This window comes from Hyaena hyaena, unplaced genomic scaffold, assembly GCF_003009895.1.
Source record: "Hyaena hyaena isolate Hyena2069 unplaced genomic scaffold, ASM300989v1 scaffold_551, whole genome shotgun sequence".
Taxonomy (NCBI): domain Eukaryota; kingdom Metazoa; phylum Chordata; class Mammalia; order Carnivora; family Hyaenidae; genus Hyaena; species Hyaena hyaena.
This window is the reverse complement of record NW_024081183.1, coordinates 845609-873497: the sequence shown is the minus strand read 5'-3', so window position 1 is coordinate 873497 and position 27889 is coordinate 845609. Positions and strand designations below refer to the sequence as shown.

Genomic DNA, 27889 nt, shown 5'->3' with positions numbered 1-27889 from the left:
TAGGGAGAGAGTTGCCCAGAAAGCCTGGAGTCCTAGGGGCACTTCAGGGAGCCCCAGAGGTCTGACCAGCACCCTCTCCCTAGCCCCTTAGAGCCCCAGCTGGGGGCAGGCAGCCTCCTGGGTGCCCTTCTAAGTGCTCCCAGTCCTCCAAGGGGCCCAGGGAGAAGGTGCTGGAGACTGCCCCCGTCTTCGCCTGGCAAAACCCAAGGTCTGTACAGTGGCTCTTCCCGGTCTTCCAGAATCACTCTGTGCCTGGTAGCCCGGAATGGTCCACTCTCCAGATTAGCCCCATTTTACAGAAGGAGAGAGTGAGGCTCGGGGATTGGGGGTGTGTGGGGATGGGTACCTTCCCAGCAGGTGTTGAGATGTCTGAATCTCCTTGGGGATTCCCTGTCCCCATTCCCCAGGGTGATATGCTCAGGATAGAGCGGGATATTGCCCTCCTCTCCCAGGGGTTCCCCGCTGTCCCCCTGAGCACCGTGGCTCTATTTCCATCTCCCCAGGGCCAGGCTCACTGCAGGGTTTGATAATGAGGCCCACACCTCGGTGGACCTGGCCATACAGTGACCCTGACGCATAGACCCTCCTTCCCCCCGCACCACACAGACATGCTCACACCTACCCCCAGACCTCTCCGCCAGTCCCTGGAAGAGGAAGCAGGAGAGGCCAGTGGCTGGGCAGCCTCAGCAGCCTTCTCCCTGGGCCCCCAGTCCCAGGTCTGTCTCCCTGTGCGCCCCCAGGCCTGGTACAGAGCGTCCTAAGGACCCAGGTTAGAGTCCTAGCGCCACCACTCACTAGTTATGTGACCTTGTCCAAGTGGGTGGCATCTCTCACCAGCCTCACTTTCCTCAGATGTGAACTCGGTAATGGCTATGGGGGTTAGATGAGGGACCACAAGGAAGAGGCTCGGGCCGAAGCCCCCAGGACCCCCGCAGAGAGCTCACACCCTGCCCTCCACCGGGCCAGCACCCAGTCAGACCCTCCCCAGGCAGAACAGTGAACATGACAACACAATAACCCGGTGCCCGTGACTGTGGCTGCCGCCCGTGCAGGGCACAGCGCAGGCGCTTTAACCCGCTTGGCCTTGACCATCCCAGAGGCTGGTATGGTCATTCCCAGCTTTCAGACGACAAAAATGGCAGCTCAGAGAGGTTAAGTAACTTGCCCAAGGGCACATAACTGCTGAGGATGGAACGACAAGTGCACCCGAATCTGTCAGGCTCAGATCCCGTGCCCTTAACCCTCTGTGGGGCAGCCACAGGAGAGATGACACGTCAGTCACCCTCTTCTCCACCCCAGCCCCACCCACGACTCCCACACTGGGGGCGGTAGGGCGGGGCCGCCCCCAGAATTCCCCGCTGGGCCCCCTAGCCCACAGGAGAGTCAGCCCTGCATACTGGCCCACATGCGTGTGGTGCCAGCGAGGAAGGGCGAGGAGGTGCTCCGAGTCAGGGAAGCTCCCTGCGTGGCCTCCTTTGGAGCAGAGGGGCAAAGCCTTGGCCGCAGACTCTGCACGGCCTTCCTCTCTCCTGCCCCCCAGGCAGTTTCGGCTCCCTCGACTGGCTCAGAGAATCTTAAATTAATCACCCACTCAAAGTGCTGCCGTCAGCCCAAGAATAATGACCTCTCGAAACCCTCTTGGCTCTAACACTGGAGAACAGAGGCTTCCACAGCAACTTGGACTGAAGTTAGACATTCAGCGGGGCTTCCTCAATGGCAGGAACGAAGGTACTGTGGGGTTGGGGTGGGGTAGCAGTGAGGGTTCTAACCGGCTCTGGTGACCCCCAAAGGTGACCCCCAAAGGAGGGGAGGATGGTCCCCTCGGGCAGAAGGGTGCACAGGGGCATAAGGGGGAGGGCGGGGAATAGAAGAAGGGGTAGAAAGCCAGCAAGATGGTCTCTCCATTCCTCCCCCCGCTCTTACAGAGACCAAACAAAAGAGTAAGAACTAAAACCCAGCGGCACGAAACATTTGGGTCACACTCCAAGACTTTCCCCAGCATAAGGCCAAGTTCTTGGAGCATCAGCTGGGGGGAGGGACAGTGTCATCTCAAGTCCTGACCTGGGAGGCAGAAGGCCTGGGCTCCTGGCACGGCCATGCCACCGATCTGCCCCTTTCCGTGCCTGGGTGTACCTGGCAGCACACTGCAGGCCTGGGCAGGAGGGCCGCAGAGGGCCATTCGGGGGACGCAAAGGCCAGCAAAATTCTAGGAGGCCACCCATGCTGCTCCCTCGTGGGCCTGAGGCTGGCCCCCCAGACGGACGCACAGATACACACAGACCTGTCAGGGCAGCCCCGCAGTAGGGACGGGGGTTGCGGGGGGGGGGGCAAGGAGGAGTTGGCAAAATCCTTAGGAATGGGGTCAGCTTGGTTCTGTCCTATGGGTCGGGCCGAGGCCGCAGCATAGGGGTGTGTCTGTGAAGTGAGTGCAGAGTGCACGCAGCTGTGCATCAGGGTTCCTTTCACTGGATGTCTGCCACAGGTGTGTTTGTGACATCCGCGGCCACGTGTGTCCAAGTTGCAGTGAGTGTGTGCACGAGACAGACAGGTGAGCGTGCTGCGGGGCCGCGCGTGCCCAGCCGCAAACCGCAGAAGTGTCACTGGGTGTTTTCCATCCAATCCCACAAACCCTGGTCACTGCCCACCCCCTGCTGCCTGGGTGCCGGGTGCCGGGTGCCGGGGCCAGGGAAACAAATGACACAGGACTACTGCGCCTGAGCTGCTGGCCGAAGCCGAGACGCAGAAGAACGACGGTTCTGAGTGGGCTCCTGGGTGACCTCTCCCGAGCCTCTGTCTCCCCATCTGTCAAATGAGAAGGATAACAGCACCCTCCTTGAGGACGTGGTTTACGGAGAGCGCTTAGCACTGTGCCTGGCCACATAATGGATGCTCCTTGCGCGATCGGAAATTTCAGTTCAGACTCCAAGAGCCAACCCAGGGGGCTGCGGGGAGGAGGGGGTGGTCCTGGGTGGGAAGTCAGGAGTCTCTGGGTCTGGTTCTGCATTCGCTTCTCGCTCACTGTCTGCCTCGGGAGCCTTAGCCTTCTCATAAGCAAAATGGGCTGGCCTCATGCGAGGACCCACCATGTGGGGATGCCCGAGGGCTCTGGGCCCCCTCTGCTGAGCTTCTTTCCAGCCCAGGGGGTGATCTTTCTCAGGTGGTCAGGGTGGGAGTTTGGAGGATTCCAGGGTTAGGAGTCTGAGGGCCCCAGGAGCGGCGGCCACCTCCTCCCCTCCCCATTCCCACAGCTTCTGACCCCAGGGACAAGGCTGAGGAGGATGTTTACAGAGCGTAAACCTTCACATGGAGAAAGTGCTGGGCGGCTGGGGGCTGGGAGCAGCCGGAGGCTCGCAGTGGCGCGGGGAAGATGGGGAGTGGTGGGGCCTTGCCCTGTATCTGCTCCGTCCAGCCCTCCGACTTCAAAAGGGAGGCTAGGGTGGCCTTTGAGAGGGCCCAGCGAGGAGGTGAGCATTCTTCCCAAAGGCTCGAAGAGCAGGATGGGCAGAGATGCGGTGTTTCTCAAAATTCAGAGAGCAGGGCCTCTAAAGGATTGAAGGCTTAAGTCAAAGGCTGGGATGCCAAGGAGGGACTAGGGGTTGGTGACAGGACCGGGGGCCTAAGGAGAGGTGAGAGAGTTCGGAGAGGGGCCCGCAATCCCTCATTGTGGACCTCAATAAGAAGACAGAGTCAGCGGTTCCCGCTTCCCAGAGGTCACAGCTGCGCTCACAGGAGAGGTAGAATCGGGGGACCTGTCTTCTGGGTAAAATCTCCCACGCCTCGGTGCCAGAAAAGGTGCGGGGCCCAGGGGGACCTCCCTGGAAGGTGTGAGGCCGGTGTCGCCTGGGGGGAACAGACCCGGCTCATCCCCATTCCATCCCTCCTGAGCCCTCCTCTTCCAGGCTTTTCTGCCGGGACCCTCCTCCTAGGGCCTGCGTCTCGGGGAAGGGGGTACTTGCGGATTGCCCACATCGTGCACCGGAACCCCAAGCGCCACTGTGGAGCGGGGAAGGGATCCGACCAAAAGTGCAGCGGGAGGGCGAGGAGTCCAAAAGCAGGAAGCACTTCCTGGCAGGAGCAGACCCTACAGGGAGTGACCGAGAAACCCCACATCTGGAGCGCTTCGAGAATGGGAGAGGCCTCCTGCGTGGCCCCCTCGGCCAGCCCAGGTGATAACATCCATCTTTTACACTCGGGCCCTTCCAGCTCACCGTGCTCTTTCCCACCTATTACCTTAACCAAGAGGGAGGTCCACGAGGTTGGCGTTTCTAACCACACGGACGGCGGAGACCTCTAAAAGCTCAGAGGGGCTCAACTATCAACCCAAGATCACACAGCACACAAGAGGTGGGGCTCCGGACCCCTCACTCCCTTTGACCTCTAAGGTAGATGGCCCCTACACGTCCGGGTGCTTTCACGCAGCATTTCCTCCCTCAAAGCTCTGAGACGCCTCATCCCTGGGCTCCCGGGGACAAGTGGTCAGAACAGGCGTGCCCCTGGCCAGGGCATTCCTGGCATCCAGAAAGGGCAGGATGTGGGGCAAAGGTGCCAGCGGATTTAGCTCCTGGAGAGGAAGGAGAGGCCCTTCCAGAGGAGGCGAAGACAGGGGCTGGCCAGGTGACATGAGGCTGGCCCTTCACCTCCAGTGACCCCCTTGGGGGCTGAGAGGCCAGGCCTCAGGACGAAAGACCCCCACCTCAGAGGCCTACTGACCTTCCCGGGCCCAGCCATGCCCTGGAAAAGTCATCTCCCAAGAGGAGCCCCTGGAAGGCGCAGCGCTCTCTGTCTCAGCCTCCCTGGCACCCAGGCTGCATCGGGCAGTACAACCACCCTTAATTAGCAGTCCCCCGGCTCCCTCACCTGACTCCACCGTCCCTTGTTCTGTCATCACTCCAACAGTCCCCCCTGCAGCCAAAAATAGTCAGCTCGGACCCTCCCAATGGGCACTGGGTGTTGAGCTACTCCTACAGCTGACCGTGACCCTAAGCCTGACCCCACGTCCTGACAAACTCAACTCTGCCCCTGGCCTAGCCTGGTGGGGGTCTCAGCACAAAGTCAAGGCTACCACCCCCCGGAGTGGAGCATACGGGCTGAGAGAGTTCTTTTCCCCCACCCTCCCTGTGGCCGGGGGCTCTTTTGCTAGCATTTGCCTCCCCTGTACCTCTGAAATCCTGTGGGCCCAGATAGGATGGTGCAGAGGCAGGCGGGAAGACAGATCAAAAGACAGGAAGAAAAAGAGAAGTAGAAGAGTGAGGCGGGCGGACAGGCAGATGGACCCCTGGACAGACAGGCACACGGGGCGGGGGGGGGGGGGGGGGGGGGACGGACAGGCAGAAAGACGGCGGGACAGTTAAGGGGAGAGATGAATAGACGGGCCAACCACACACAGGTAGAAATGCCAGCAGAGGGCCAGCCAGAAAAGGCAGAAAGACTGTCAGTCAGGTGGACAGGCCAGGGGGGCACCCAGGAGACCCCAAGATCAGAGAGCCCTCTCTGAGAATAGCATGAAGGGATTAATATCGGTACATTTTCCAGGGGCCGGAGGTCTTTCTCGGGCACCTCCGGGCGTCCCAGTGCGAGGCCTGGCCCTTCAACTGATATCCGCGGGGCCTCTCATGTTCCCGGCTGGGCCAGGCCGTCCCCCAAGACTGAGCTCTAAGCTGCCAAAATTCACTCTTTACATCCAAGAGGGGTCAGTGTTTTTGAAAGTTGTAGGAGCCCAGCAAGGGGGAGGAGGGGGCCCGCGGCGTCAGTGTTTCCAAACCTACCCCTCTCCTCTTTCTTTTTCCCCAGGGCGCCCAGAGCCAGGCCTGGTGCAGCAGCGAGCGAGCTGGCCAGGCCAGCCACCAGGGCAGGCAGGGCCGCCTGGCTGCTGCCACTGGGGAGTTGACGGTGGAGAGGAGGCTGGGTGAAGCCAGACATACAGCACACACAAGTGTCAGGGCTCAGGTGGCTCATGGGGACCCCCAAACACCTACAGTGGGGGACCAGCCCTGGACTGGGGTGGAGGCCATTCCTGGAGAGAGTCATTCCAAGGTGGGGGGGGGAGGGTCCCGGCGGGAGCCCACTGTGCCAACAAAGTTGGGGAGATGGTGACAGAAAGTGTGTGGGGGCCAGTGGGTCCCCTTTGTGTCTGGGGCGCAAGGAGACAGGCAGGGAAGGGGAAAGGGGACCCCACTGTAGTGGCTCCAGATTGCAGAGAGGATGGGGGGACACGAAGCTGGATGTGGGGAGCACCTGGGACAGAGGAGCAGGGGTTGGAGATCAGGATGAAAGGAAAGAGTTGCGGTGGGGAGGTCAGAAGCGAGGTCAAGCAGGGGTCAGGACCTGGGGATCAGGGTTAAGGTCAGGCCGCGGGATCACAAATCGGGCTCAGGCCTGGGAGGGGAGAGAGGAGGGTCGGTCGTGGGAACGGGGGGCCGGGGGCGGAGTCATGGCGGCCGACCATCCCCGGGGAGCCCCGGACTCTGGCCGGGGCCGCGCCGGGGTCGGAGCCCGGGGGCGCGCGGCAAGGGGCGCGGGGGCGCAAACTCACATGAAGACGTGGTAGATGAAGGCCCAGCCGCGGGGTCGCTCCAGCACGTTGTAGACCCAGTTCTGCAGGCGGCGGTAGCGCTTGTGCGCGGCCGAGGAGCGCTGGCCGCAGGCGGAGCCCGAGCCCGAGCCCGGCCCAGGGAGGGGCGCGCCCGGCGGCAGGGGGCTGCCCAGAAGGCCGAGGCGGCGCGGGGAGCCGCCCCCGCCCGCCTCGCCCCGTTCGCTCTGCACCGCCGTGAGCGCCACCAGCTCGGCTCGGGGGGCGTCCCCGGGCGGGGGGGCCAGGCCGAGGCGGCGCGGGGGGGCCTCGGCCATGGGCGGCGCCGGGCGGGGGTGGGGGTGCCGGGGCCCGGCTACGGTCCGGGACGGGCGCGCGCGGGGCGCTCAGCGGCGCATGGCTCGGACCCGGGCCCGGCGGGGCGGCCCGGGGCCGGCGCGGGGCGGCGGGGGCTAGGGGCCGGGCCGGGGAGGCGCGGGGGCCGGGGGCGGACGCGCGGAGCCTGGGGGCCGGCGGAGCCCGCACTGACCGCCCGCTTCCCCGGCGACTGGGGCGGCTCTTTCCGACTCCAACTCTCTTATTACGCGCTCCATGCCGCTCGCCTTTCCACCTGCCTCAGGCGCGCCGCTCACATGTCATCCTCCCCCGCCCCGCCCCTCCCCCGCCGCCCCCGCCCGCCCCGCGGCCGCCTTCCCAAATCGGGAGGGAGCGAGCGGGCGGGCGCGGCGAGGCGGAGGGGGGCGTGCTGAGCGGGCGGCGGGGACGGGCGCACCGGCCGCGCGGGCCGCCGAGTCGGTGCCGGGACCCGGCAGCGAGGCGGCGCCCCCCCCCCCCCGCGGGGGCCCGCCGCGTGCAAGTGGCGCGGGCTGCCGCGAGGGGCTGCCGGGCCCCGAAGGCCGGGCGGGGGTGGGACGCCCGGTGTGTGGTTGCGGAAAGTGGGGCGTGGAGTGTGGAGTTGTGGCCGCGGCCGTGGACGTCCCGTGGAGTTAGGGTGTGAATGGATGCAGAAGTGCGTGCTGCGTGTGTGCAGAGCCGGTGGCTGTGGGTGCGCGCGGGGATGGGATGGAGTCCGTGCAGGTGCGGGGCGTGGGCATGGCGGGGATAGGTGTGAAGAGGCGTGTGCACGGTCCAGGCCCCGCTAGGTGGTGGCGGTGGAAGCGAGGAGGTGTGCCCCGTCGGGTCGGGCCCTTAGTCCGCTGGGCGGCGTGTGTAGAGTGTGCCGGTGGCGCGTGTGGCTTGGTGAGCAGCTCCTACCTGAAAGACCAGCCGTCCGGCGCTGCCGAGCTGTGTCACAGTGTGTTGCACAGGGGACCCCGGCTGTGTCCGTTCTTCCCCCCACCCCCACGTCTGAGCCTCCCTTCTACATGTTAGGGAAAGAGCCTCCTGGCTGGCCACCCTGCCCTGCGAAGAGTCGCCTCTGATCTAGGGGCCTGCTCCCCGCCAACCCCGTCTGAACCGCTACCTGGCCTCCCTCCCAGGTCAGGGCACATGCGTGTTGGGAGGTGAGCTCTGAACCCGCGCTGCGGGCTGGACAACTTTCTCCCCAGAGGCCCACAATCCCACCCCAATACCGGAGACTTTTCCCACGCACTCCCTCTCCAGCTGGAAAGTTCTTGGTGCCTGACCTCCTCTCCCCAGCAGTAGGGGGCAGCCCTTTCGTTCCCTTTAGCCCTCTGGGCCCTGCACGGAGTGGTGATTTGGGTTTCCCGATCATCGTTCCCTCTTCCCCCGATGGAAGCTTCGGCCCCACCAGCCGCTCCCTCCGCAGGCCCTGCCCCGGGGTGAAGGCTTCCGCAGCAAACTCTTCTCGTTCCTCCGGGAGGATCTCGGGGGACCTAGCCGAGCGGGAGGGGCGGGGCAGGGGGCGGGAAGGCGAGCTCGATTCTCAGCTGTCAGCAAAGGCTGCATTGATCTGCTGAGCGCCTGTGGGGGAGGGAGAGAGGCAGAGCTGCAGGCGGCGGGGAAGGGGCTGCGGGGGACCTGGGGAGGGGGGATCCCCAAGTCCAGCTTGGCATCTGGCCCCCACCCGTTCGCGGCTAGTGAGCCTTTTCCCTCTGCATAACAAGGGGTGCCTTCTGGGCTCTGACCTGAATCTTTCTTGCTGCTCCTTGAGGCTCCAGGTGTGCCCAGGGCCAGAGCCTGGCGCCTCTGGGCAGGTCATGCCCCGCCCTCACCGGTAGCTGGGGAAGGTTTCTGGACCCCAGGGCCCAGCTCCACATGCACTGCACCCATCCTCTCTCCCTGCGGCTGAAGCTAGCACCCCCTAGGGATGCGGCAGGGCCCTCCCGGACTCTGTGGGATTGTCTGTCTAGGCTGCATCCATCAGGGAGGGGTCCTGGAGGGTGGGACTAAGGAGATCTGGGGACTTGAATGGTAGGTGGAAGGAAAAGCCGTTGTTAATGGATCCGGGGTTCTTCTGTGGCAGAAATGCTGCTTGAACCCAGGTGGCCCTTGTCAATACCCAGAATACCTGAAATTGGGTCTGTTGTTGGAAATCCGATCTTTAAGCTTAGCATCACCTCTGGACCCCACACTTCTCTTCCCATTTGAGAGGCTGGAAAAGTCTCCTCCTCTCTTTGTGAGGAGCCCTCACTGCCAGGAGAGGGCCCCTGGTCATCTTTGCCAATTCCAGCTCCAGACAACCCCCTCAGAGGCAGCACGGAAAGGAAAGAGACCACAGTTGCTAGAGGGATGGAAGTTAGATCTCAGGAAGGACTTTCATGGGCACAGACTTCGTCTGTTTCTCCTGCAGGGGTGTGTGGAATGAACCGAGGGACAGGCCCGCTCCTTTTGAGAATGGAAAGACATGGACTTTTCTTAAGGGGTGAGGGGAATGAAGAAGAGGATCCTAGGAGGCCATAAGAAGTTTACTTGATGTGTGTGTGTGTGTGTGTGTGTGTGTGTGTGTGTGTGTGTGTGTGTGTACGCATGCGTAGGGACTGGAGGAGGCAGAGGAGAAAGTCCAGTTCAGAGAGGACAGGTGGCCACTTTGAGGGTCACCCGGCAGCCTTCCTGCCCCCATCCGGATTCCCAGGACATGACTGGGAGGGTGGACTTTCCCCACCACAGCCTTTAGTGACTAAGAGACTTTTCTGAGCAAACAGCTGTCTCCAGCTCTCTCAGCCCGCCTCCCTGCTGCGGGGAGGGGGGGGGTGCAGTGGCTTCCCACCCTCCTCCCTCTCTCCCTCCCTCCCACCTGTTCCTGGCACCCCACCCTCAGCAGCTTCTTTCCCAGCCCCCAGCCCCTGCATCTCTCCCTGGTAACACTGCCGGAATGTTCCCACTCTGCCCAGACCCACCTGGGCGGGTCCCTTCCCGGCTCTGGGCCTCAGTTTTTCCATCTGTACAAGAAGAAGGGGGCAGGACTCCAGGATCTCCTGTAGTTCATCACTGTCACCACCAGCCATCAATGGAGCAAGTATTGATTGAGAGGAAGGGTGGCGGGGGAGAGCTCCCATTTGCAGGGCACCAGCTGTGTGCCAGGCCCCGCCCCGTCTGAGACGGAAAGCAGCCATTTGCCTGTGTGGAAGCTGAGGCTCAGAGAGACACAGGAACTCACTGAAGGATGCACAGCCCATGGGTGACCCCAGAACTGTCAGTGACCTGTCCTGTCTGCTGGCTGGCACCTGCCGTGCACTGGGATCCCAGGGCCAGTGCTGCGGGCCGAGGGGAACTGTAGATGGCCTGACCCTTGTTCCCCAGGGCCCATCCCTGCCAGGGGTGGAGACTCCCAGACCTGTAAGGGTTCGGGTCTAGAAGTAGCTGGGACGTCAGTCCCAGGGCCAGGCCCAAGCCCGTCATTGGCTATAGCAGCCCACCAGTGTGATCTCAGGGCAACCAAAGGTGCAGATTCTTTTGTTGGAGTGGGAAGCGGGTTTTAAGTCAGTGGTTTTCGGACTTTATTACCAATGGAATCCTCTTTATAGACAGAATTGTAAAGTAGCACCCCAACTTATAAAAAGTATTCAAGCAGAGGTGTTCTGCTAGAATCGGGGTGAGGGGGGTATCAAGGTTCCACCCACCCTCTTCCCTCTCTGCACTCCAAACCCTCCTGCCCCCCAGTTTTCTTACAGCTCTCAGGGCTGCCAGAGGTCAAACAAGGCAAAAGTCTCCACTGGCAATGTCTCAAAAAGGGAACAGGGGCGACTCAGGAAGGGGTGGAGACGTGCAGCCTATGATGCCTGCAGACCCCATGAATGAGGTCCGGGCCAAATGCTAAGCCTTTGTCCTAAGTCCAGGGTGCTTCGCCTGCATTGTCTTATTTCAGCACCTCCAACAACCCTGTGATGTAATGCTGCTTACACCCCATTTTACAGACAAGAAGACGGAGGGGCAGTGAAGAGACTCGTCTAATCTAGCTCTCTACCCCTGTGCTGTAGGGTGTGTGTGTGTGTGTGTGTGTGTGTGTGTGTGTGTGTGTGTGTGTGTAGGTGGGATGTGGGGATGGAGAAGAAGTTATAGAACAGAGGGGAGGAAGGGCAAGCTTGCCAAGGGGGACACCAGGGACCTTGAACGCTAAGCTGGAGAGTCCACTTTGGCCTTATAGGAAACAGTGTGGCCACAGGCTTGGCCTGGCCATGCTGCAGAGGCTGGGGCCCTGTAGGAGAGGGCTCAGGAGGGGTGGAGTTGGAGGGATTGGCACCCAAGGAGGCTGGCAGTGCCAGGGGCAGAAAGAATACTGAACTACAAGTCATGGCAGGACTTCCTGGCTCTACCTCTGGACCAGCTGGTAACCTTGGGCAAGTCACTCCACCTCTACCCCGCCTTGTCCAGCTATCAGGAGAACTGAACGCACAAAAGACACATTGTGCCCGGAGCTGTACACATGTGAACCATTCATCTTACCGCTCTTCGGGTATGTGTTCAGGGAGGCAGGCGAGATGCTGTGAGAAGCTCCGAGTCTTAGCAGCTCTGCTCAATCTGGGAAGGCTTCCTAGGAGGAGGCGCTTGGAGCGCGGGGTGGGGTGCTCCCAGGGGTAATGGCATCACAAGCATCATTTACCTCTAGGGCTCCACTCCACTGCGAGCAGAAGGAAGTGTAAAGATCGGGTCTCCTTCTGTTTTCCAGTGAGGCCAGAGAGAACAAGAGTCTTAGGCCACTTGGCAGGTGGGAGGTATTGGAAGGGCCAGAGGAGTTTCTATCCTCCCAGATCTCGGTGTGCCACTGAGCTGTCCCCAGCACAGACCACGCAGGCCTTCAGGGCCAGTCAGCTCAGAGACGCAAGAAGTAGGGAGGGAGCCATGTCGCTGAGCTCAGTGAAAGTGAACCCCCATTGATCCTCAGGGCTGGAGGGGGGCCCACAAAGAGGAGACACTGAGGGAGAAGGGGGTGTGGAATTGAAAATCAAAACCATCCCTTCTCTTGTGGCTTCCCCTCCACCTTCGGGTTCTTCCTTCTTGCCCCCCAACTCCTGGAAGACCACTGCAGAAGGCGCTGCGGGTGTGCTGGTAGACTCCATGTTCCCCGTGAGAGCCCCTGGGACTGTGGAGTTGGTTGGAGACCGAGGAGGAGGGACATTTGAGTTGCTGAGAGTGCAGTGGAAGAAACCTTCCCTGCTCCCTGCTTCCCTGGTGGGAGAAGCTTCGATGAGGGCTCAGGGAAGAAGATGATGTTAGCAGACAGGACTGCAGATGGAGTGGCAGAGAAGGGGGTCCAGGAAAGTGATAAGACTTGGTGAAGGAGATAGGGGTCCAGGGAGGAGAATGAGGGGTGGCTTAGAAGGGAGCCTGGGGGCTCGACGACAGGGGGCGAGGCCCAGAGGGTGGGACTTCCAGGTCGAACTTGATTGAACATGGATTAAAGTCCCTCTTCCTTAAAATATTAGATATATACAAGATAACTTCTGGGTAACTTACAAAAATATATCCAAACTCAAAAGCAAGAATGAGAAGTCTCTAAGGGCCAGAAATGAGAGGGCATCCCGGTGAGTAGGAGTATAGCTCCTCAGGCTATAGCTCTGAGGAGGCATTCAGCAGGACAGAGGAATAGCAAACCCTACCAGGGGCAGGCGCTACCGGAGGCTCCCTGCCTAATGCTGGGTCTGCGAAAGTGCTGCCTGTCGTAAACAGGACTAACATATCTCTGCCTGCTGGCCTCCTGGTCTTGGCTCTGGGTAGAAAAATCCCAAGCCAGGACACTAATATAAGAACTAGTTTGGGGCTGGTGCACATCCACGTGGCTTGGGCAAATTCAGCAGAGAAATCAGCTCTAAGGGTGGATCTCAAAATATGGTCAGGAAAATGTGCTGAAAATAACTATCTCAAGGATAAACTTCACAACACGTAAGAAAAAGTAAGTACAATATCTCGAGAGACGTCTCTCTCTCTCATGGGAGACTTCATACTTAAAGATCTAGAGATAACGGAGCAATCTGAAAGGAAGTGTAATATAGTTAAAATCCTCAAGAAGATAAGAGAAGGAATAGCATCTATAACATAAGAACAGAAAGATAATCAAACCGTGTAGCAGACACGGACAGAACTATCTAGAAATTTTAGAAATGAAAACTAAAGTCACTGACATTTAAAAAAAATCAATAGATGGGTTAGTAGAGTCAATGCAGCTGAAGAGAGAATTTGTGAATTAGACACTAGAGCCAAGGAAATCCTCCAGAACAAAGCACAGAACAATAAAGAGATTAAACGGCATGAAAGAGGCATCGAAGATTGAACAAGAAACCCCAGCATGTATTATCTCCAGAAAAAGATACTGGAAAGAGCGACTAAGATCTTACCAGAAATAAGCCATGAATTTCTAGATTGGAAAGGCTCAGACTGCCTAGTAAGATATCTTTAAAAACAAAACAAAACTGCATCTGGACACCTTTTAGCTAAAGTGTAGAATATCAAGAATAAAAAGGAAATTCTAAAAGCCACCAGAGAGAAAAGATAGCTTATCTACAAAGGTCCAATAATTGAACTGACAGTAAGCATCTCATCAGCAACAACAGATGCCAAAAGACAATGGAATAGTATCTTCAGAGTGCTGAGGGCAAATAATCGTGAAGTTAGAATTGCATGTGTCACCAAACCATCATTTAAATAAAGGGCAAAATAAAGACATTTGACACATACGAGATCTTAGAAAGCTTCTGTCTCAGAATTTCACTTGAAAGAGAGAGGCCCAGGGGCTTGGGGGTAGGGTTTGGGAGCTGGAGAGGTGAGAGGGCTCCAGGCTGCAGAGGGGGACCGGACACTTTGGACCATCCCTCGTGGGAGGTCAGATGCCTCCGTACAGAGGCCGACAGATGCTGGAGCAGTGGGACAAAATCTAAGTCCTTACGGGGGGTGGGGGAGTGTGGGACCTCTCATTCTCTAGAGCAAAAAGGATCCTGCACAGAGGGGAGGAGACCAATGGGGCTGAGCTGGCTGGGACAGGAGGCTTCTTGAAGCATCTGGCTCTCGACCAGCTGGTGACCTCGGGTACTTTCTTAACCACTTTGAGCCTCTGTTTCTCACTTATAAAATGAGAATACCTACCTTATGAGGATGTGAAGATGAAATGAGATCATCTCTTAGGGATCGAGCTTAAATATAGTTTCCTACATAGAAATTTCTTTAAAGAATAATCTCCATCGGATATCCCTGCCTTAGCATATTATCAGTGTTCAATAAAACAAACAGAACAATTGTGAACAAGGGGAAAACAATAGCAAGAGCAAACGAGTAGAGGTGGGGATGCATGCGGGCGTCATGGCCGTTTTCAGGGGAGGGCTTATATTCATTCACTCTTCATCAGTCACTCGTATCTTCTTGGTCTCAGGCCCTGTACTGGGCTCTGGAGATGCAGGGGGGACTCTGAACTGGAGGAGGACCATCTGTGAAGAAGACAGCCAAATCCAGAAAATTCCAACAGAGCGATAGGGGATTTCTGCTACTGTCTCTCCCTCTCTCTTATTCCCATCCATCCTCTCCCTCTGCCCCCAACCCAATATAAGCTCCACAGTAGCACAAACCTCATCTGGCTAATTGTCAGCTGTTTTCACAACGTCCAAAACAATTTCGGACACACAGAAAGTGCCCAGGAAGTATTGTTGAATGACGGTGAATATGAGCGCAAACCGTATTGGCTGTAGACGTTGCCGTGGGAGCACGGAAGAGGGCTTTGCTGACTCTGCCCCAGGAGTTAGAAGTTTCCCGGCGAGGGCCATTTAAACTGGGCCTCGATGGATGTATAGGAGATCAGTAAGTGGAAAAGGAAGTAAAAGAACATTCCAGGTATTGGGGGCCGGTACATTCGGAAAACGTGGAGGTGAGGTCAGGGACCAGTGGGCAACTAAGTGCACAGAGAGGAGAGAGGACAGTGCAAAGACACAACCCTAGGGAGATAAGAAGAGCCTTGAATGAACTTGGGTTGCCAGAAAGTCCTTGTTAAAATCTGAGAACTGGGGTCACTGGCTCAGTCAGTAGAGAATGTGACTCTTGACCTTAGGGTCATGAGTTTGAGCCCCATGTTGGGTGAAAAGATTACTTTAAAAAATAAATAAAATCTGAGAAGCTACCCTGATGTAATACTTGGACAATGTTTGCAGCCCTCAGTTGCCCTAGAGATGCCCCTGCCTTCAAAAGTGAAGGGTCCTGGCAGGGATGGGATGGGGTTAAGAACTTAGGACCCACTGAAAACGGGGACAGTCATAGCCCCTTGCAGTTCCTAGAACTGCCTCAAGTCGGGATAAGGGTGGGTGAGACAGGCGCCTTCCTGAGGCTTGGGGAAGTGCTGCGTGCTGCCCCCTTGTGGCCTCAGCAGAATTCGACAGCAAGGAGGCCGGCCAGGGGTCTTCACAATCCCAGGGGCCCCCAGGCTCTGGCATCAGCCTCCGAGAGCCATCAGCTGGCCACACACCAGATCCAACTGTTTTATTTACTCCACTCAAGACTGGGCCAATGGCTTGGAGGAGGTAGAGCAAAAGGAGACTGTTCACGTTTAGTAAAGTCTTGTTGCACGCACACCACCACCACCAGCAGCACCACCACCTTTGGCCAGAAAGCCACTATGTATGCACAAGGGGTCAGGGGACCACTATTTCGGCCTCAGCTCCACCCCTATTCATGGAGTGACCTTGGGCAAGTCACTGCACTCTGCTAGGCCTCCCACATCTGCATCTGTTAACACGGGAGTCATGATCCCTCTTCCTGTCTCCCCTGCAGGGGTCACCGTGAAGATCATCGGATGCTGCAAATGCTGGGAGAAATGTTGAAAGCGTGCTCCGGATGTAAGGGGATCGTGCTGGGGATTAGACAGGGGCTCTCTTGGGCTGCACTAAAGTGTTTGTTTACACCCAGATGGGCCCTGCTGGCGGGGAAATTTAAAGGGAACGTGCTCTGTAAGGAGGCTGCTGGCCAATCACAACTGATTGAAACCTCTCCAAACCGAGAATGGAAGTCCATGGGAAACAGGGACCCTCCAGCTGGTGTGAAAATCCAACTGCTTGGGTTTTCAAGAATGAGTTGAAGAGCGGAAAGGCGGGGCAGCGCTGTGGCCTCAACATGGGGGGCTGGCAAGGAAACGAAATCGCTGAGCGGCTACTGTTCCTCTGAGGCCAGTGCTCCTCGAGCTTGCATTTCTGTGTGGGGCTGGGCTTTCAGGGACTTTTCGCATGTCGCACCGAGACTTGGTACAGGGCAGTGGCAAAGGCCGGATGATTTCCTTCGGAGAAAGTCCAGAGCTAGAATGAAGACAACTGGACACGGGCGGGGGGAGGGGGGGCGGGGCGCGCACTAAACTACTAAACTTGGGAGTCAGAAAGGAGCCTTTGGGCTGCCCCTGACTCATGGGGCAGACCTACTGCCTGCTTGTACTTACCACCTGCTTCACCTACCAAGAAGTCACCGGAGGCCGACCATGTATCCAAAACCTTACAACTAAGAAAATCTTTGCTTTTGCAAGACAGTGTTATTTTTCTTCCCTTTATAGTATGAATCTGTTACCTGGTCTCCTCTCTTTTTGCCTTGGCGGCCAGGGAGCCCAGGACCAAATGTGAAATTGGATCTGAACAGCTATGTAGCTCTTCATGGCCAGAGTATCTGTGTTCTTGTTTATGATCCGGATTCCCTACTCAATTATATTCTTAATCGTAATTTGTCATATTTTATCATGTCATTGTATAAGTTTTCTACACAAGCCATCTTAATTTTTCCTGTGGAATGACATAAGGTGCTTAGGTAAATGATTGAAAATGAAATAGGTAAGATGTCCAAGTACTTACCAGTGAGGTTGACAGCAAGGGACATTTGGTGTGAGAATTACCAGGGTATCAGGGTCAGACTTGCGATCACCTCATACCAAAGCCCCTTCCCCATCCCCATCTCACCCCTGAAGACAGTCCAAAGAGAAGGGAGTTGCCCAAGGTTGCAGGGCACATTACCATCAGAGAAGTAATTAATACCCACTTTTCCTGGTCCTCAGTTCTCCGCTCTGCCCATGACAGCAAGCCTCACTGAGGTTGTGAGGACGGCACGGTGAGGGTTAGGAAAGTGGCTCACTGCTGGCCTTTGTGGCCAACGAAAGCCAGTGAGGAAGTGGAATGCTCTATTCTTCCTGCTTCGATTATCAGGAAGCAGACCCTGGCTGTAGAACCCTTCTAACCTGTTGGCTAACATGGGGCTTGGGGTGCCCTCCGCAGCAGATGCTGTGCCAGTGATTATGGGCACGGCCAGAGCAGGCAGCTCAGGATGCCAGCCTGTGCCAAGGCAGGAGGGGAGGGACAGACTCGGGTCCTTGTTTGAAGGATCGAGGCACTTTCCTCCACGAGAGATGCTCTCTTGACGCCCGATCAGCAGGACACAGCTGCCTCTGGCCCACACGTTGGCAGTCTAGGAAGGCAGGCAGGCATCTCCGAGCAGCGAATGGATTCTGATCGAGTTCATTTTCAAAATCACCTGAAGATCTCCATGTGAACCAGAAATGCAGCATTAGCTCCCTCAGCTTTGGATGCTCCACACACCAACCTGAGGGCAGACAGCTTCCTCATTTCCAAGCCTTCCCAAGCAAAGTGGCCCCACGAATGCTCCCAGACACAGACACCCAGACTTTAAATTATCTAAAATGAGATTTATTGCATTTCATGCAGTTTGAAGTCCATGCAGCAAAGGAGACTAGCACAATTTTTAACGCATTTTAAAAATAAAAAAATGGGGGTCGGAATGCAAATGCACAAACTTCTAGTCTCCTTGGGTCCCTGGGAGAGAAGGGTTTGGAAATGAAACCATCCACTCTCCATGGCCAATGAGTTCGTCTCTTAAATGCAAGGAATGTTTCCACGGCCTCTGCGTGCACATACACACAGCTCTGGGGCGAGCGCAGGGTGGTGGGGAAGAAGACCACCAGTGAGCAAGAAGCCACGTGGTCACCCAATTCAACCTGCGGGCAATGCAAGGTGGCAAATCCTAGCGCCGCGGCAGCTCTGAGAGTCAGGAAACCCACCCCGCCCTCCCAGGAGATGCGCTCCTGGAAATAAGTGGCGATGAGAATCGAAAAAAAGGAAAACAAAAGAAGTATTTCTTCAACCACACTCTTCAAGAAAATGCCATAAATATGTTATTTAATATTCATTTTATAGCATTGGACACACAGCTCAACATATTGAAATATTGATTCCTTGGAGGAAAAAATGGAAAAAAAGGAAATAAAAAATATTGCATCTTTCTGTTGGAGAATTTCAGCCTCCAGGCGTGGGGCGCAGCGCACCAGTGTCCTAGCCTGCAGGAGGCGCTGAGGTCGGCCGGGTCCTCTGGGGAGGGAGGCTGTGCCCTTCACCCGGAGCGGTATGGCAAAAACTGTGTTGGGTGTCCTTGGCCTTGCCAGCTCAGGCCCTCAGTCGCCGGTCACCTGGGGGGCCTGCCCGTCGGAGGGCTGGTTGGCTGACTGGATGAACATGGGCTGGGCGAGGTCCTGGCCGGCAGGCATGGTGACTTGCTGGATCTGGTAGAGCTGCTGCGAGGGGTGGAGAGGAGAGAGTGAGGTCACCCCTGGGAGAGGGGTAGGCAGCTCCCTACGGGCCTCGAGTTGGTGGGGGGCCCCGGATACCTCAACCACCACCCACTGTAAGGCGTCGGAGGGAGGAGGGGATGTGGGGCCCTGCCGGGGCTGGGAGCAGCAGACGCAGGAGGCTCCGGCCCGGTGTGAGCGGGTGTGTGTGGTGGGCGGGGAAGAGGTGCAGGGAGTTGCATTTCCTGTGGCCTTCACTTCTCTGGGCTCTGCCTCTCCCGTTAGCTCAGAGCCTCGAGCTGGCTGCACGCTGTTCCTCTGTGACAAACACAAGCAATTCGACCACTGTACCAGCAGCTTGGAAGTCAGCATTTCCCCAACTCTCGGTGACCCTCACTAGCAGCAGCAGTAGGACGACCCCCTCTCCTCCTCCTCTCCTCAGAGGATCTGGCTCCGGCCGAGGCTACAGCGAACCCGCGTTTCCTACACGGGCCCTGCTGAGGAGGTGGCCTGGGTTTAAACCCTTCCGGAGCCAAGGCCCGTGGGGCATGGAAAAGCAGCTCACGTAGCCACTATGGGAGGACGGAGCCAACTGGACACGTGACTCTTCAGGCACCCTCCCCCTCCAGGACACCCACACACGAAGACCCCCTGCCACGCGAGCTAGCGTGCGGTGCAGGCAGAGGCCAGGCGTGGGCCCCGAGGCCGGCCCCTCTCCCTTCCGGGCAGCAGAGAACACAGACTTGCGTGTATCATCCTACCACCTCATCAGGGGTCTCTGCAGCCATTCGTGTAAGGGAAAGGGCAGAGGGCAAGGGTGATTCCTTCCTCACATGAGTTCAGAACTACTGAATGCCAGGCACCAAGAGAGCTTGAGACGTCACCTGGTCCCTGCGGTTCCACTAACCCATGCTCTTAAAAAGCAGCATAGCTTAGAAAAGAACTAGCCCTAAAGGGGAAACAGGAGGCCCACATTCTAGTCCTGGTTCTGCAACGAAGAGCTGAGTGAGCATAGACAAGACGCTTCTCATCTCTAGGACTCAGGTGACTCATCTGTAAAATGGGGATTGGGACTATAGAACGTCTGAGATTATTTTCAGCTCCCACAAATCTAAATCTAAAGGATCTGCACTCCAAATTCAAGACTGAACTGGCTTTAACAATTTCTGTCTGCTCATTAATGGAAACTAGGACCGCTGCCCCAACCATCCGGACCCACAGATCTCACCCACTCCCCCTCCCCGTCCCCCCACCACCACTGTTCCCGGCAGCCCCTGCCCCGGCCGGGCATCCTACCTGTCCGTCAGTGAACTGGCTGAACTGCTGCTGTCCTTGCTGCACCTCCGTCTGCGTGATCTGCGGGAACCAAGATGGCAGAGAAGGGTCAGCTGCCGGGTCTGGCCCACCGCTCCGCAGCCCGCAGCTGGGAGAGGGTCGTGAAGACGGTGCAAGACAATGCACAGAAAGTGCCCAGCACGAGGCCCGGCACAGAGCAGGTGCTTAACGAGTCATAGGAAAGCAAGGGTCCTTCCCCACCCCCAACGACTGATGGCTACTCCGAGACAGAGGGCCACCAAGTTGTAATACACACAACTTCCCCGACCCTCTCTCTTAACATCCAGCTGCTTCCCGCCCGCCTCTCACTGCAAGTTCCGAGGTGCTAAAGGACAATGTTTACGGCTCGGGCAGAAACCCCGAGAGGCCTTCAGCCACGAACGCAGGCTGCAGAACGCCGGACAAGGCGGCAAGTGGTCCCTTTCATTCTTGGAAGGTGGGCTCCCAACCAAACCAGTATCACCTAACTATCTGACTGGAATATGAAACACCCTGGCGAGGAGGTGGCCTTGGCCCCGAAGCCCTCGTGGCACACCGCTGAAGCCCTTTTTCCGAGCCAGGCCATGTGAAGTCCTCCGGGCCAAGCGGAGGGCGGGGGTGGCGGGAGGGTGCGGGCGGCTGCAGCAAGGAGAACATTTATCACATGTGCTCACAACCTTACTGGGGATTTTAAGCACACTGGAAAAGCAATGTGCTGACGTGCGGAAGTGCCCGCTGGGGTGCGAGCCGCTGAAGACAGCCTGGCAGAGCGGTGAGGAGACGGGAGCAAGCTCCCGTGGGTACGTGCGTCTACGCAACAGCTGACTGGGAAGCGCCTCCTGGAACCCTCACCGCCAACCTGCAAGGTGCCGGCTCCCCTCTCGAGTGCCCTCACAACAGCCAAAAACACCCCGTCAGGCCTGCCCTTAAGGCCGTCAGGAGGAAGAAGGGGACAGGTAGGAAAGGGATTCGTGGCAGTTTCTTACTGCTGTCCCTTGTGCCAGGGCCTCCGTCCCAGCAGTCTACCAGGCTCAGTGGCTGTCTCCACAGCCTCCAGTGCAAAGTTAAGTATCCGAGAACTATCTGCAGAATGAGTGAATGACCCTGAGACAAATGGCAAATATTCTTCATGGGTGGGAAGGCCAGCTGTGCCCCGTGGCCAGGAGGACTGCTCTTCACCCCAGCTGAGAAGAAAGTTTCCTTTACCTTTAAATTCCATTTACATATTTTTCATTCAGCAGTCACTCAACAAACGCATACCAAATACCTACCACGGGTCAGGCCGTCACAGTGACAGCCTGTTGTGACACATTTGCTGTAACGGTGCACTCTTCTCGCTTCTCCCCCTCCTGACAATCCGACTCTCCCCACTTAGCAGCTTTAGTTTCTAGTGTCCAAACCTACCTCTGAGGAACTAAAAGCTCTTCCTTCTCATTTCCTCCCCCACCCTTGCCATGAAAAGCTTTTGGAGCCCAGGTTAAGATCTTACAAGGCTTTTTCATTTTTGTTTTTTAAAAAGAGGGATACCTAAGGGTGTGACCTGCCCAGTTTGAAGATGTGACTCCATGCCAGTCAGCCCCGAAGAAATTAGGGAAACGCCCAAGCCCTTTATGGGAGCCAAGGCATGGGTTTGGAACGGGCCCTTTAATGACCCCACAGACTATATGGAACTCAGAAGCCTCGCTTTTGGCTCATTCCTCCTGTTTTCCCAAATGAGATCTTTGGAGACCTGCTCCACAAACTCCGCCCTGCCACCACTGTCAATAGATACATCACCAGAAATGCAACTGGGCCAGACGGGTCCAGCTCTTAAACGATCGCTGCTTTTTTTGGGTCTGAGGCAAAAGAACCCATTAACAATGCCTCCCCCTGAACAGCGCCCCCATCCCCTGCAAGCGATGCCCTTACTCCCCAAACCCCTATCCTCAAGCCCGGGACGGCTGCCCCCGCAGCACCTGCGGCTGACAGTCGTCCGTCTCTCAGGGCATGAGAGGAGACGAGGGGGCGTCTCTGGCTAGGTGTGCATGGGGCAGTAAAGTCCAGGCAAAGTGTCCAAAGGGCACAGGGGCTGGCAGAACACAAGAGCTATTCAGGTTCACAGAAGGAAGCTCAGGCTGACGACAAGGCAGTCTGTCGAAGCGCTTTCTCTGGCCAGATGGGCACACACATACATCAGGCTTTCTTCAAGTGTCCTTGAGATTTCCCCTCCTTTGCATTTCTTTGTCTCTCGAGAACAAGATGGTAAGTGGCATGCTCTGAATCCAACCTTCCTTTGGGGTGACGAGATGTGTAGGGTGTAGAGGCGGCTCTTGCTGAAGGTGAGGCATCAAGAGCACGACTGCTGAGTCCTCATCTCCAGCCAGAGGCGTGGGCCGGCCCCCTACCCAAACCCTGCACCTCTGGGGCACGTACCTGTGGAGCACTGGTGGCAAGTGTCTGGATCTGTCCCTGCACAACTTGGGTGCCTGATACGGGCTGGGCTAAGCGAATGTACTGCAGCTGGCCGGCATTCAGCTGCACCTAGGGCGGGGCAGACAAACAGACAGACAGATGCAGGGGACTGAGTGTGGCCTCAATAGGCAAGCTTCCCCTGACCAGAGGTGGTGACCGTCTCCAGTCCCCCGAGTTCTCCAAAGCAGCTGACTCTGAAAAACTACTCTTTAACAGAGGTCAACAGAGGCAACACCAGAGCACCCCCTCCCCACAAGTCCCAGCACACAAAAGAAGCTATGTTCCCTGAATGGACTGTGGAGAGCATTCCCAGAGGATCTGGTCACATATGTGAGCAACAGCATGGCCACACCCTCAACATTCACTGGCCCTTAGCTGTTTGCTCCATTTAGCTTAGGATTTTATCCCAAAGACTATCAGACATGATGAGAATGCTTTGTCCCTAAAGGGTGGGCCTTCCTCCCCTCCACCTCCAAACTCCACCCCCCAGTTCCCAGGATGGCTGATCCAGTACTGACAAGAGACCCAGCATCTGCCAGGAGCCCACGGTATTTGGCCGTCACTCCGTGCCCTAGCCCTGGTCCTGCCCAGCTCCATGCTGCACGCACATCTTGGAAGAGAAAGCTGGCCTGCTTCAGTACCTCTGTCCCCAAGCGCCAGGACCAATGGGGGGTCTGTGGGGCTTTTAGGATCCCTGATGTTCAGCACTAGCTTCTAGCCAAACTCCTCCCAAGGGGAAGTTGAATCAATAAACCTTTCAGAAAAAACCCTATCATGAGAAACCAAAGCTACAAAAATGCCTTCAGAGTCCCTCATGCTTAAGATTAAGTCTCAGATAATACAATAATACCACATGCTGCATTTAATTGTGCACTAAAAGCCTTAACTCAGGCTCTTTCTTAACGCTCCAGGGTGCCACGGAAGTCTCTGTGCCCGAGCGGGAACGGAGGGATCAAGGCGGCTGCACGCGAGGAGCTGTGGCTCAGCAGAAGAGAGCCAGCAGGGCAAGCGGACAGCCACACTCGTGATTGGGGGGACGAAAGAGGTACCAGGAGGACAGACTGGTCTCTCTCCACCTGGGGGTCCAGACGCCACCCTCCCTGGCTGTCCAGCCTGCCTTCATTGCAAGGGTGAGCTTCTTGAGGGGAACAGGCAAGTCATGCCTCCTCATCCCGCAGTGAGTTCTCCCCTTGCCTTCAGGAGCTAATAACTCCCTGGCGGGGACCTTCACCTCGGTGAGGACAGCGCCGGTGAATGGAGCCACCCGCGTGCAGGCAGTGTCATGTCACAATGCTTCTCTGCGACCGCGGTCTCAGGAGGGTCCAAACCACCGAGAACACACCAACACTGGGTAGTCAGTGCAGATCTTGGAAGTTCTTGGTAGACCATTCCAGAATTGTCCACTTATGGAAAACGGAGGCATAGAAAATCTAAACACGCTAAGAACCTGGTTCACAGGAGCCAGGGCAAGACACTGTGACCTGCGGTCTTCTTTCCGAGAACATGCCAAGAAGAGCTGCTGGGAAGTGGTGATGCCAGGCCCAGTGCGCCCCCCTTAAGCCCCTCCGGGCAACAACACTAAGTTCCTTGTGGGGATGAAGGCAGCTGTGTGAAGGCTCAGGAAGCTGCCTCTGCCGAGACTGATGGTGGCTGGTCCCAGGGGTGCCAGAAATCTAGCCCAGGAACCAGGAAGAAAGACCACAGCCTTGTCCCAAGAACAGGGATGGTGTACTGACAGCCACAGGGATCTTACATCTCCCAGCTGGGAAGAGCTCTTTGCAGAAACTCCAATGTGGCTGAAAAACTGTTGAGCCAGAGAGTTGCAAGCAGTTCTTAGAAGAAGTTCCCCTTTCAGGCTTAGGTTCGACATCTGGTGACACTCTGCCCTCAGTCCTCTACCACAAGGACAGGTCTGGAGCACCTGGCAGCTTTCTGACGTTAATTACTGGATAAATAAGCCTGCTCTTTGGGCTTTCAAAACAGAAGCTGAGTTTCCTTCCTGAAGGTCATCTCTATTGGGGCGAACACTCCTGAGGAGTTTAGAAATGCAGACTCCTATAGAAGGTATCTGAAAATAGTGAATTTGCAACAACTATGTACTAAAGTTCTTACCCAAGGGTTAAAAAGACTTGAGTTAAAGTTACTGCAAAGCAGGAACTCTTCTCCGCTTAAGTAAACTTGTTTTGGTGCCTTTACATGTAAAACAGAGAACCATTCAAGAGAGGTCTTGGGGTTAGTGGCTGACACAGTGACGCAAGGCACCTGAAGCTGATGGGTGTGTGTGGGGGGAGAGAGAGAGAGAAAGGGAGGGAAGGAGGGAGGAAGGGAGGGAGGGAAAGAGACAGAGGAAGGGAGAGGGTCCAAACTCTAGCAGAAGGAGAGTGCGCCAAAAGCGCAAGAAAGGGAGGGAGGGAGAGGAGGCCAAAGACAGGAGCAGAGACACACGCACTCCATGTTCCTAAGCTCTCTCATGGTCTATCTGTTAACTTAATAGGAACAGTTCCAAAAAGAGAGCTTTTTGCAAAGAGGAAGTGGCTAGCCAAGTCCAAATGACTTTCCATATCTGCCTCCATGTCATTTACAACAGGTAGACCAAGGGGCAGAAGCAGAAGGACTGCTCCATGTCACTCACTCTCCACGTTTTCAGGTGGCACTATGACCAGTGTATAGATGGCAAGTGTTAAGATAAGACATTTCTTGCAAAAGAGCAAGTACAAGTGAAAAAGCCAACAAATCTAAGAAATGAAATCCCTCAAGGCACACAGGAAGCAGCAGTCCACAGTGAAGGAATGGGTAAGTTAAATGAAAGCCAAAAATACATTTTGCTGCAGGCTCCACTGGGAACTGACTCATGAATATGCAACAAGTGTATTTATGGTCTTCCCCGTACACCTCCCTCTTATTCTCTGCTAATCAAGACAGGACTGCCTCCCAGGGCCATCAGGTTACACACATTCTCGGTGTAGTTGGAGTGCAGGGCCATGCAAAGGCGCTGTCCCGTGGTGCTGAACCGGAACTGGATTAAAGGAAAGCAGGCAGCATAGAGGGAAGCAAGTTGTGGTCTGGGCTAACAGGGATATAGGTGTAAAAAAAACGTGTGTACCTCTACACACATGGGTGTACACAACGCTCCGTGTGGGCGACCCAGAGGCACTCGGTCGCCACACGGGCGCAGCGCCCTGCGGGCACGGGGCAGAGCAGGGCTTACCGGGATCTGCTGGATCTCTCCTGTGTTTGTGATGATCTGCTGCATCACCTGCATGGTCTGTCCGGTGCTGCTCTGGGCCTGCTGGGCCTGACCCTGCGGCTGAGCCTGGACAATCTGCACCTGCTGACCTTCTCCAACCTGCATGGTCACAGGTGTGGTCTAGAAAGAAGAGTTTTAAGGAAGAGGATTCAGCTCTAGATCAGCGCCGCTGGGCTTACCGACGACCGATTACCTAGGAGCAAACCCCTCCCATGGACGCCTGAGCTCACCTTAACACTAATGAACAATATTCACCCTGCAGAATACTTTGGGCCTAGGGCACCACTAAAGTCACTCTCCAAAATAAAAGATGCGAGAAAGTCACACAGATGTTTAGACTCATGGTACAGAATACTGGCCTCAGCCCCAAACATCCCTATGCTTCAGATACCCCAAATTTTCGGAAGCCTTTCAATGAACGAAAGAAAGAAAGGCACATCCGATACACAAGAATCAAAAGCAATCGTGGCAGTTCATTTGAGAGAAGGCCAAAGTCAAGTCCGGAGCAGGTGAATTTGGAGAGCAAATTGAATGGGAAGCAGGGCCAGCACGAACGTACTAGGTCCAGGACCTCGGACTCCACTCCAGACTCACAGGCCGCCGGGAGGAGAACCAAGTGCGCCGGCCGCTCTCAAGCAGCAGAACAGCGGTGGCCCGCACCGGCCAGCTGGATCTCTGGATCCAGCACGGCCTCCCGCGGGAGAGGCCAACAGCACCAGGACCTGGATGTTAACCGAGGCTGCCCCTAAGTAACAATTTAATAAAGTGAGAAGTTTAACTTTCTGGAAGCAAGAATTTCAGATTTAAGAAAATTCTGTCTAGCGCACATGACTTGGCAGATTCTGTGTCTCTCACAGACTTAGTGGCTCGCGGTCCTGTGAGATTTACTCCTTTGAGAGACGGAAGACTTGACCTGTCAAAAGGGTTGGTCAGTCACTTGCCCAAAATTTCAAAACTTTAGCCCCAGATGTGACCTTTATAGATTACCTAGAGCAGTGAGCCCAGCTATAATGTGGTGGGCAGGTGGGCGGTAGTGGGGCACGGCAATGGAGGTGGTAGGGGAGGCGGTCATGGTAGCAGGCAGAGGGTGGAAGCTTTTAAACTACACTTACACTCTCAATGCCCCAATTTGGGTATGATCCCACCCTACCCTGAATTAGGAATCACCTCAGTAGAAAGACTCTGGGAATCTCAGTGAATCTGGGCTTCTATCGATGTTGTTATTCTGATGCTCTTAGACTGCCTGCATAGGTATACTATGCACCTAGTTCCAGGGGAAGGGGATATGTTCCAGAACTACAGAGGAGATGCAAGGGATCTCTAGGGACGGAGAAATTACTATGAACTGGACATGGGGGAGGAAGAGGACAGAGGACCTCTGTAAAAATACATGGAGTAGGCTAGGACGCCAGGAAACACCTCCCGTTCTGCCACACCACAATTTTCAACTCAGCCTATTCCCCCAACCTCCAAGAATAGAAGTTTCCAATTTTATGACAGAACATGCAGGATTCAACCAAACTATGCTTTCCTTCCAACTCTGCTATGTATTCTGTCCCGCAAAGGGGTTATGGGAACCCCACCTGAAACAGGCATTACTACAGGCCCAGGGAGGGGCGATACAGCACAAGGCCACCCTGAACCAGCAGGACAGCTGGGAGATACAGGGACAGGCCAACCTCACCGTCCCCACAAGCCTCACTGGCTCCAAGCTGAGCAAGTCTGGGGGGCAAAGAGAAGAGATGAAACTCTTGCTGACGAAATAAAACGTATACTGCCAACTCATCACTGTACTTCATCAACTCCATTTCCCCAAGAGGATTTCCAAGGTATTTCTGAATCATTTCAGGAAAATGAAGGCTTGTGTTAGCATGGCAGCTGTCAAATCACGTATGGTGTGCGCCCTGCTGTCAGGACACAACAGCCATGAGCTTCTTTGGATACTGAGCCAATCAGAGCCAGCAGTGGCACGGACTCCCTCGAAGTTTGCTCTGGGAAGGGATAAAGCCTCTGACAGGTAAAGCTCTCACCAATGCAGAGGCACAAGCATTAGCCAACGAAGATCCCTTAGGAATCAAGGGCACAGCGAACGCCTTGAAGCAGGGACTGGGCTGTGATCACCTTTGAACCCCTCTTGCCTGGCCCGGTGTCTGGCAAAAGAGCAAACACCCTAAAACTTGTTATATGGATAAAAAAGTGAGCAGAGACTAAATCCTAAAATCATAATTAAATTAATCATATTTAAACCTATGTCCATCCTGATCTCTTTTCCTTCTAGGCATACCCAGCTCCTTACCAGCACACACGAGGCTGTTGGGCAGGCATCCCCTGCTGAGACGTCCCCACGCTGACTGCACCCCCCCACTGCTCCCTGGGCGGGCTCCCCCTGGAAGCCTTTGCCTGTGCTGTGCTCTCTGTTGGG

At 56.2% G+C, this 27889-nt stretch overlaps 2 protein-coding genes across 8 annotated transcripts in view; both read right to left on the bottom strand.

Moving 5' to 3' along the window:
• KCNQ4 (potassium voltage-gated channel subfamily Q member 4) overlaps nucleotides 1-6846 on the bottom strand; it is a 54324-nt gene extending 47478 nt beyond the window's left edge. The window contains exon 1 of the mRNA XM_039255918.1: nucleotides 6533-6846. Coding sequence (XP_039111849.1) covers nucleotides 6533-6846 — 314 coding nt within the window. The remainder of the gene's footprint in view (nucleotides 1-6532) is intronic.
• Nucleotides 6847-18034: 11188 nt separating this feature from the next.
• The window catches only part of NFYC (nuclear transcription factor Y subunit gamma), a 63377-nt gene continuing 53522 nt past the window's right edge, over nucleotides 18035-27889 (bottom strand). For 5 of the 7 annotated variants that reach the window (XM_039255919.1, XM_039255920.1, XM_039255922.1 and 2 more), the window contains exons 7-10: nucleotides 25429-25587; nucleotides 22182-22289; nucleotides 19752-19811; nucleotides 18035-18773 (exon numbers count right to left, since the gene is read on the bottom strand). In XM_039255919.1, coding sequence (XP_039111850.1) covers nucleotides 18342-18773; nucleotides 19752-19811; nucleotides 22182-22289; nucleotides 25429-25587 — 759 coding nt within the window. In that variant the 3' untranslated portion in view covers nucleotides 18035-18341. The remainder of the gene's footprint in view (nucleotides 18774-19751; nucleotides 19812-22181; nucleotides 22290-25428; nucleotides 25588-27889) is intronic. The other 2 variants (XM_039255925.1, XM_039255924.1) reach the window with 2 other exon arrangements.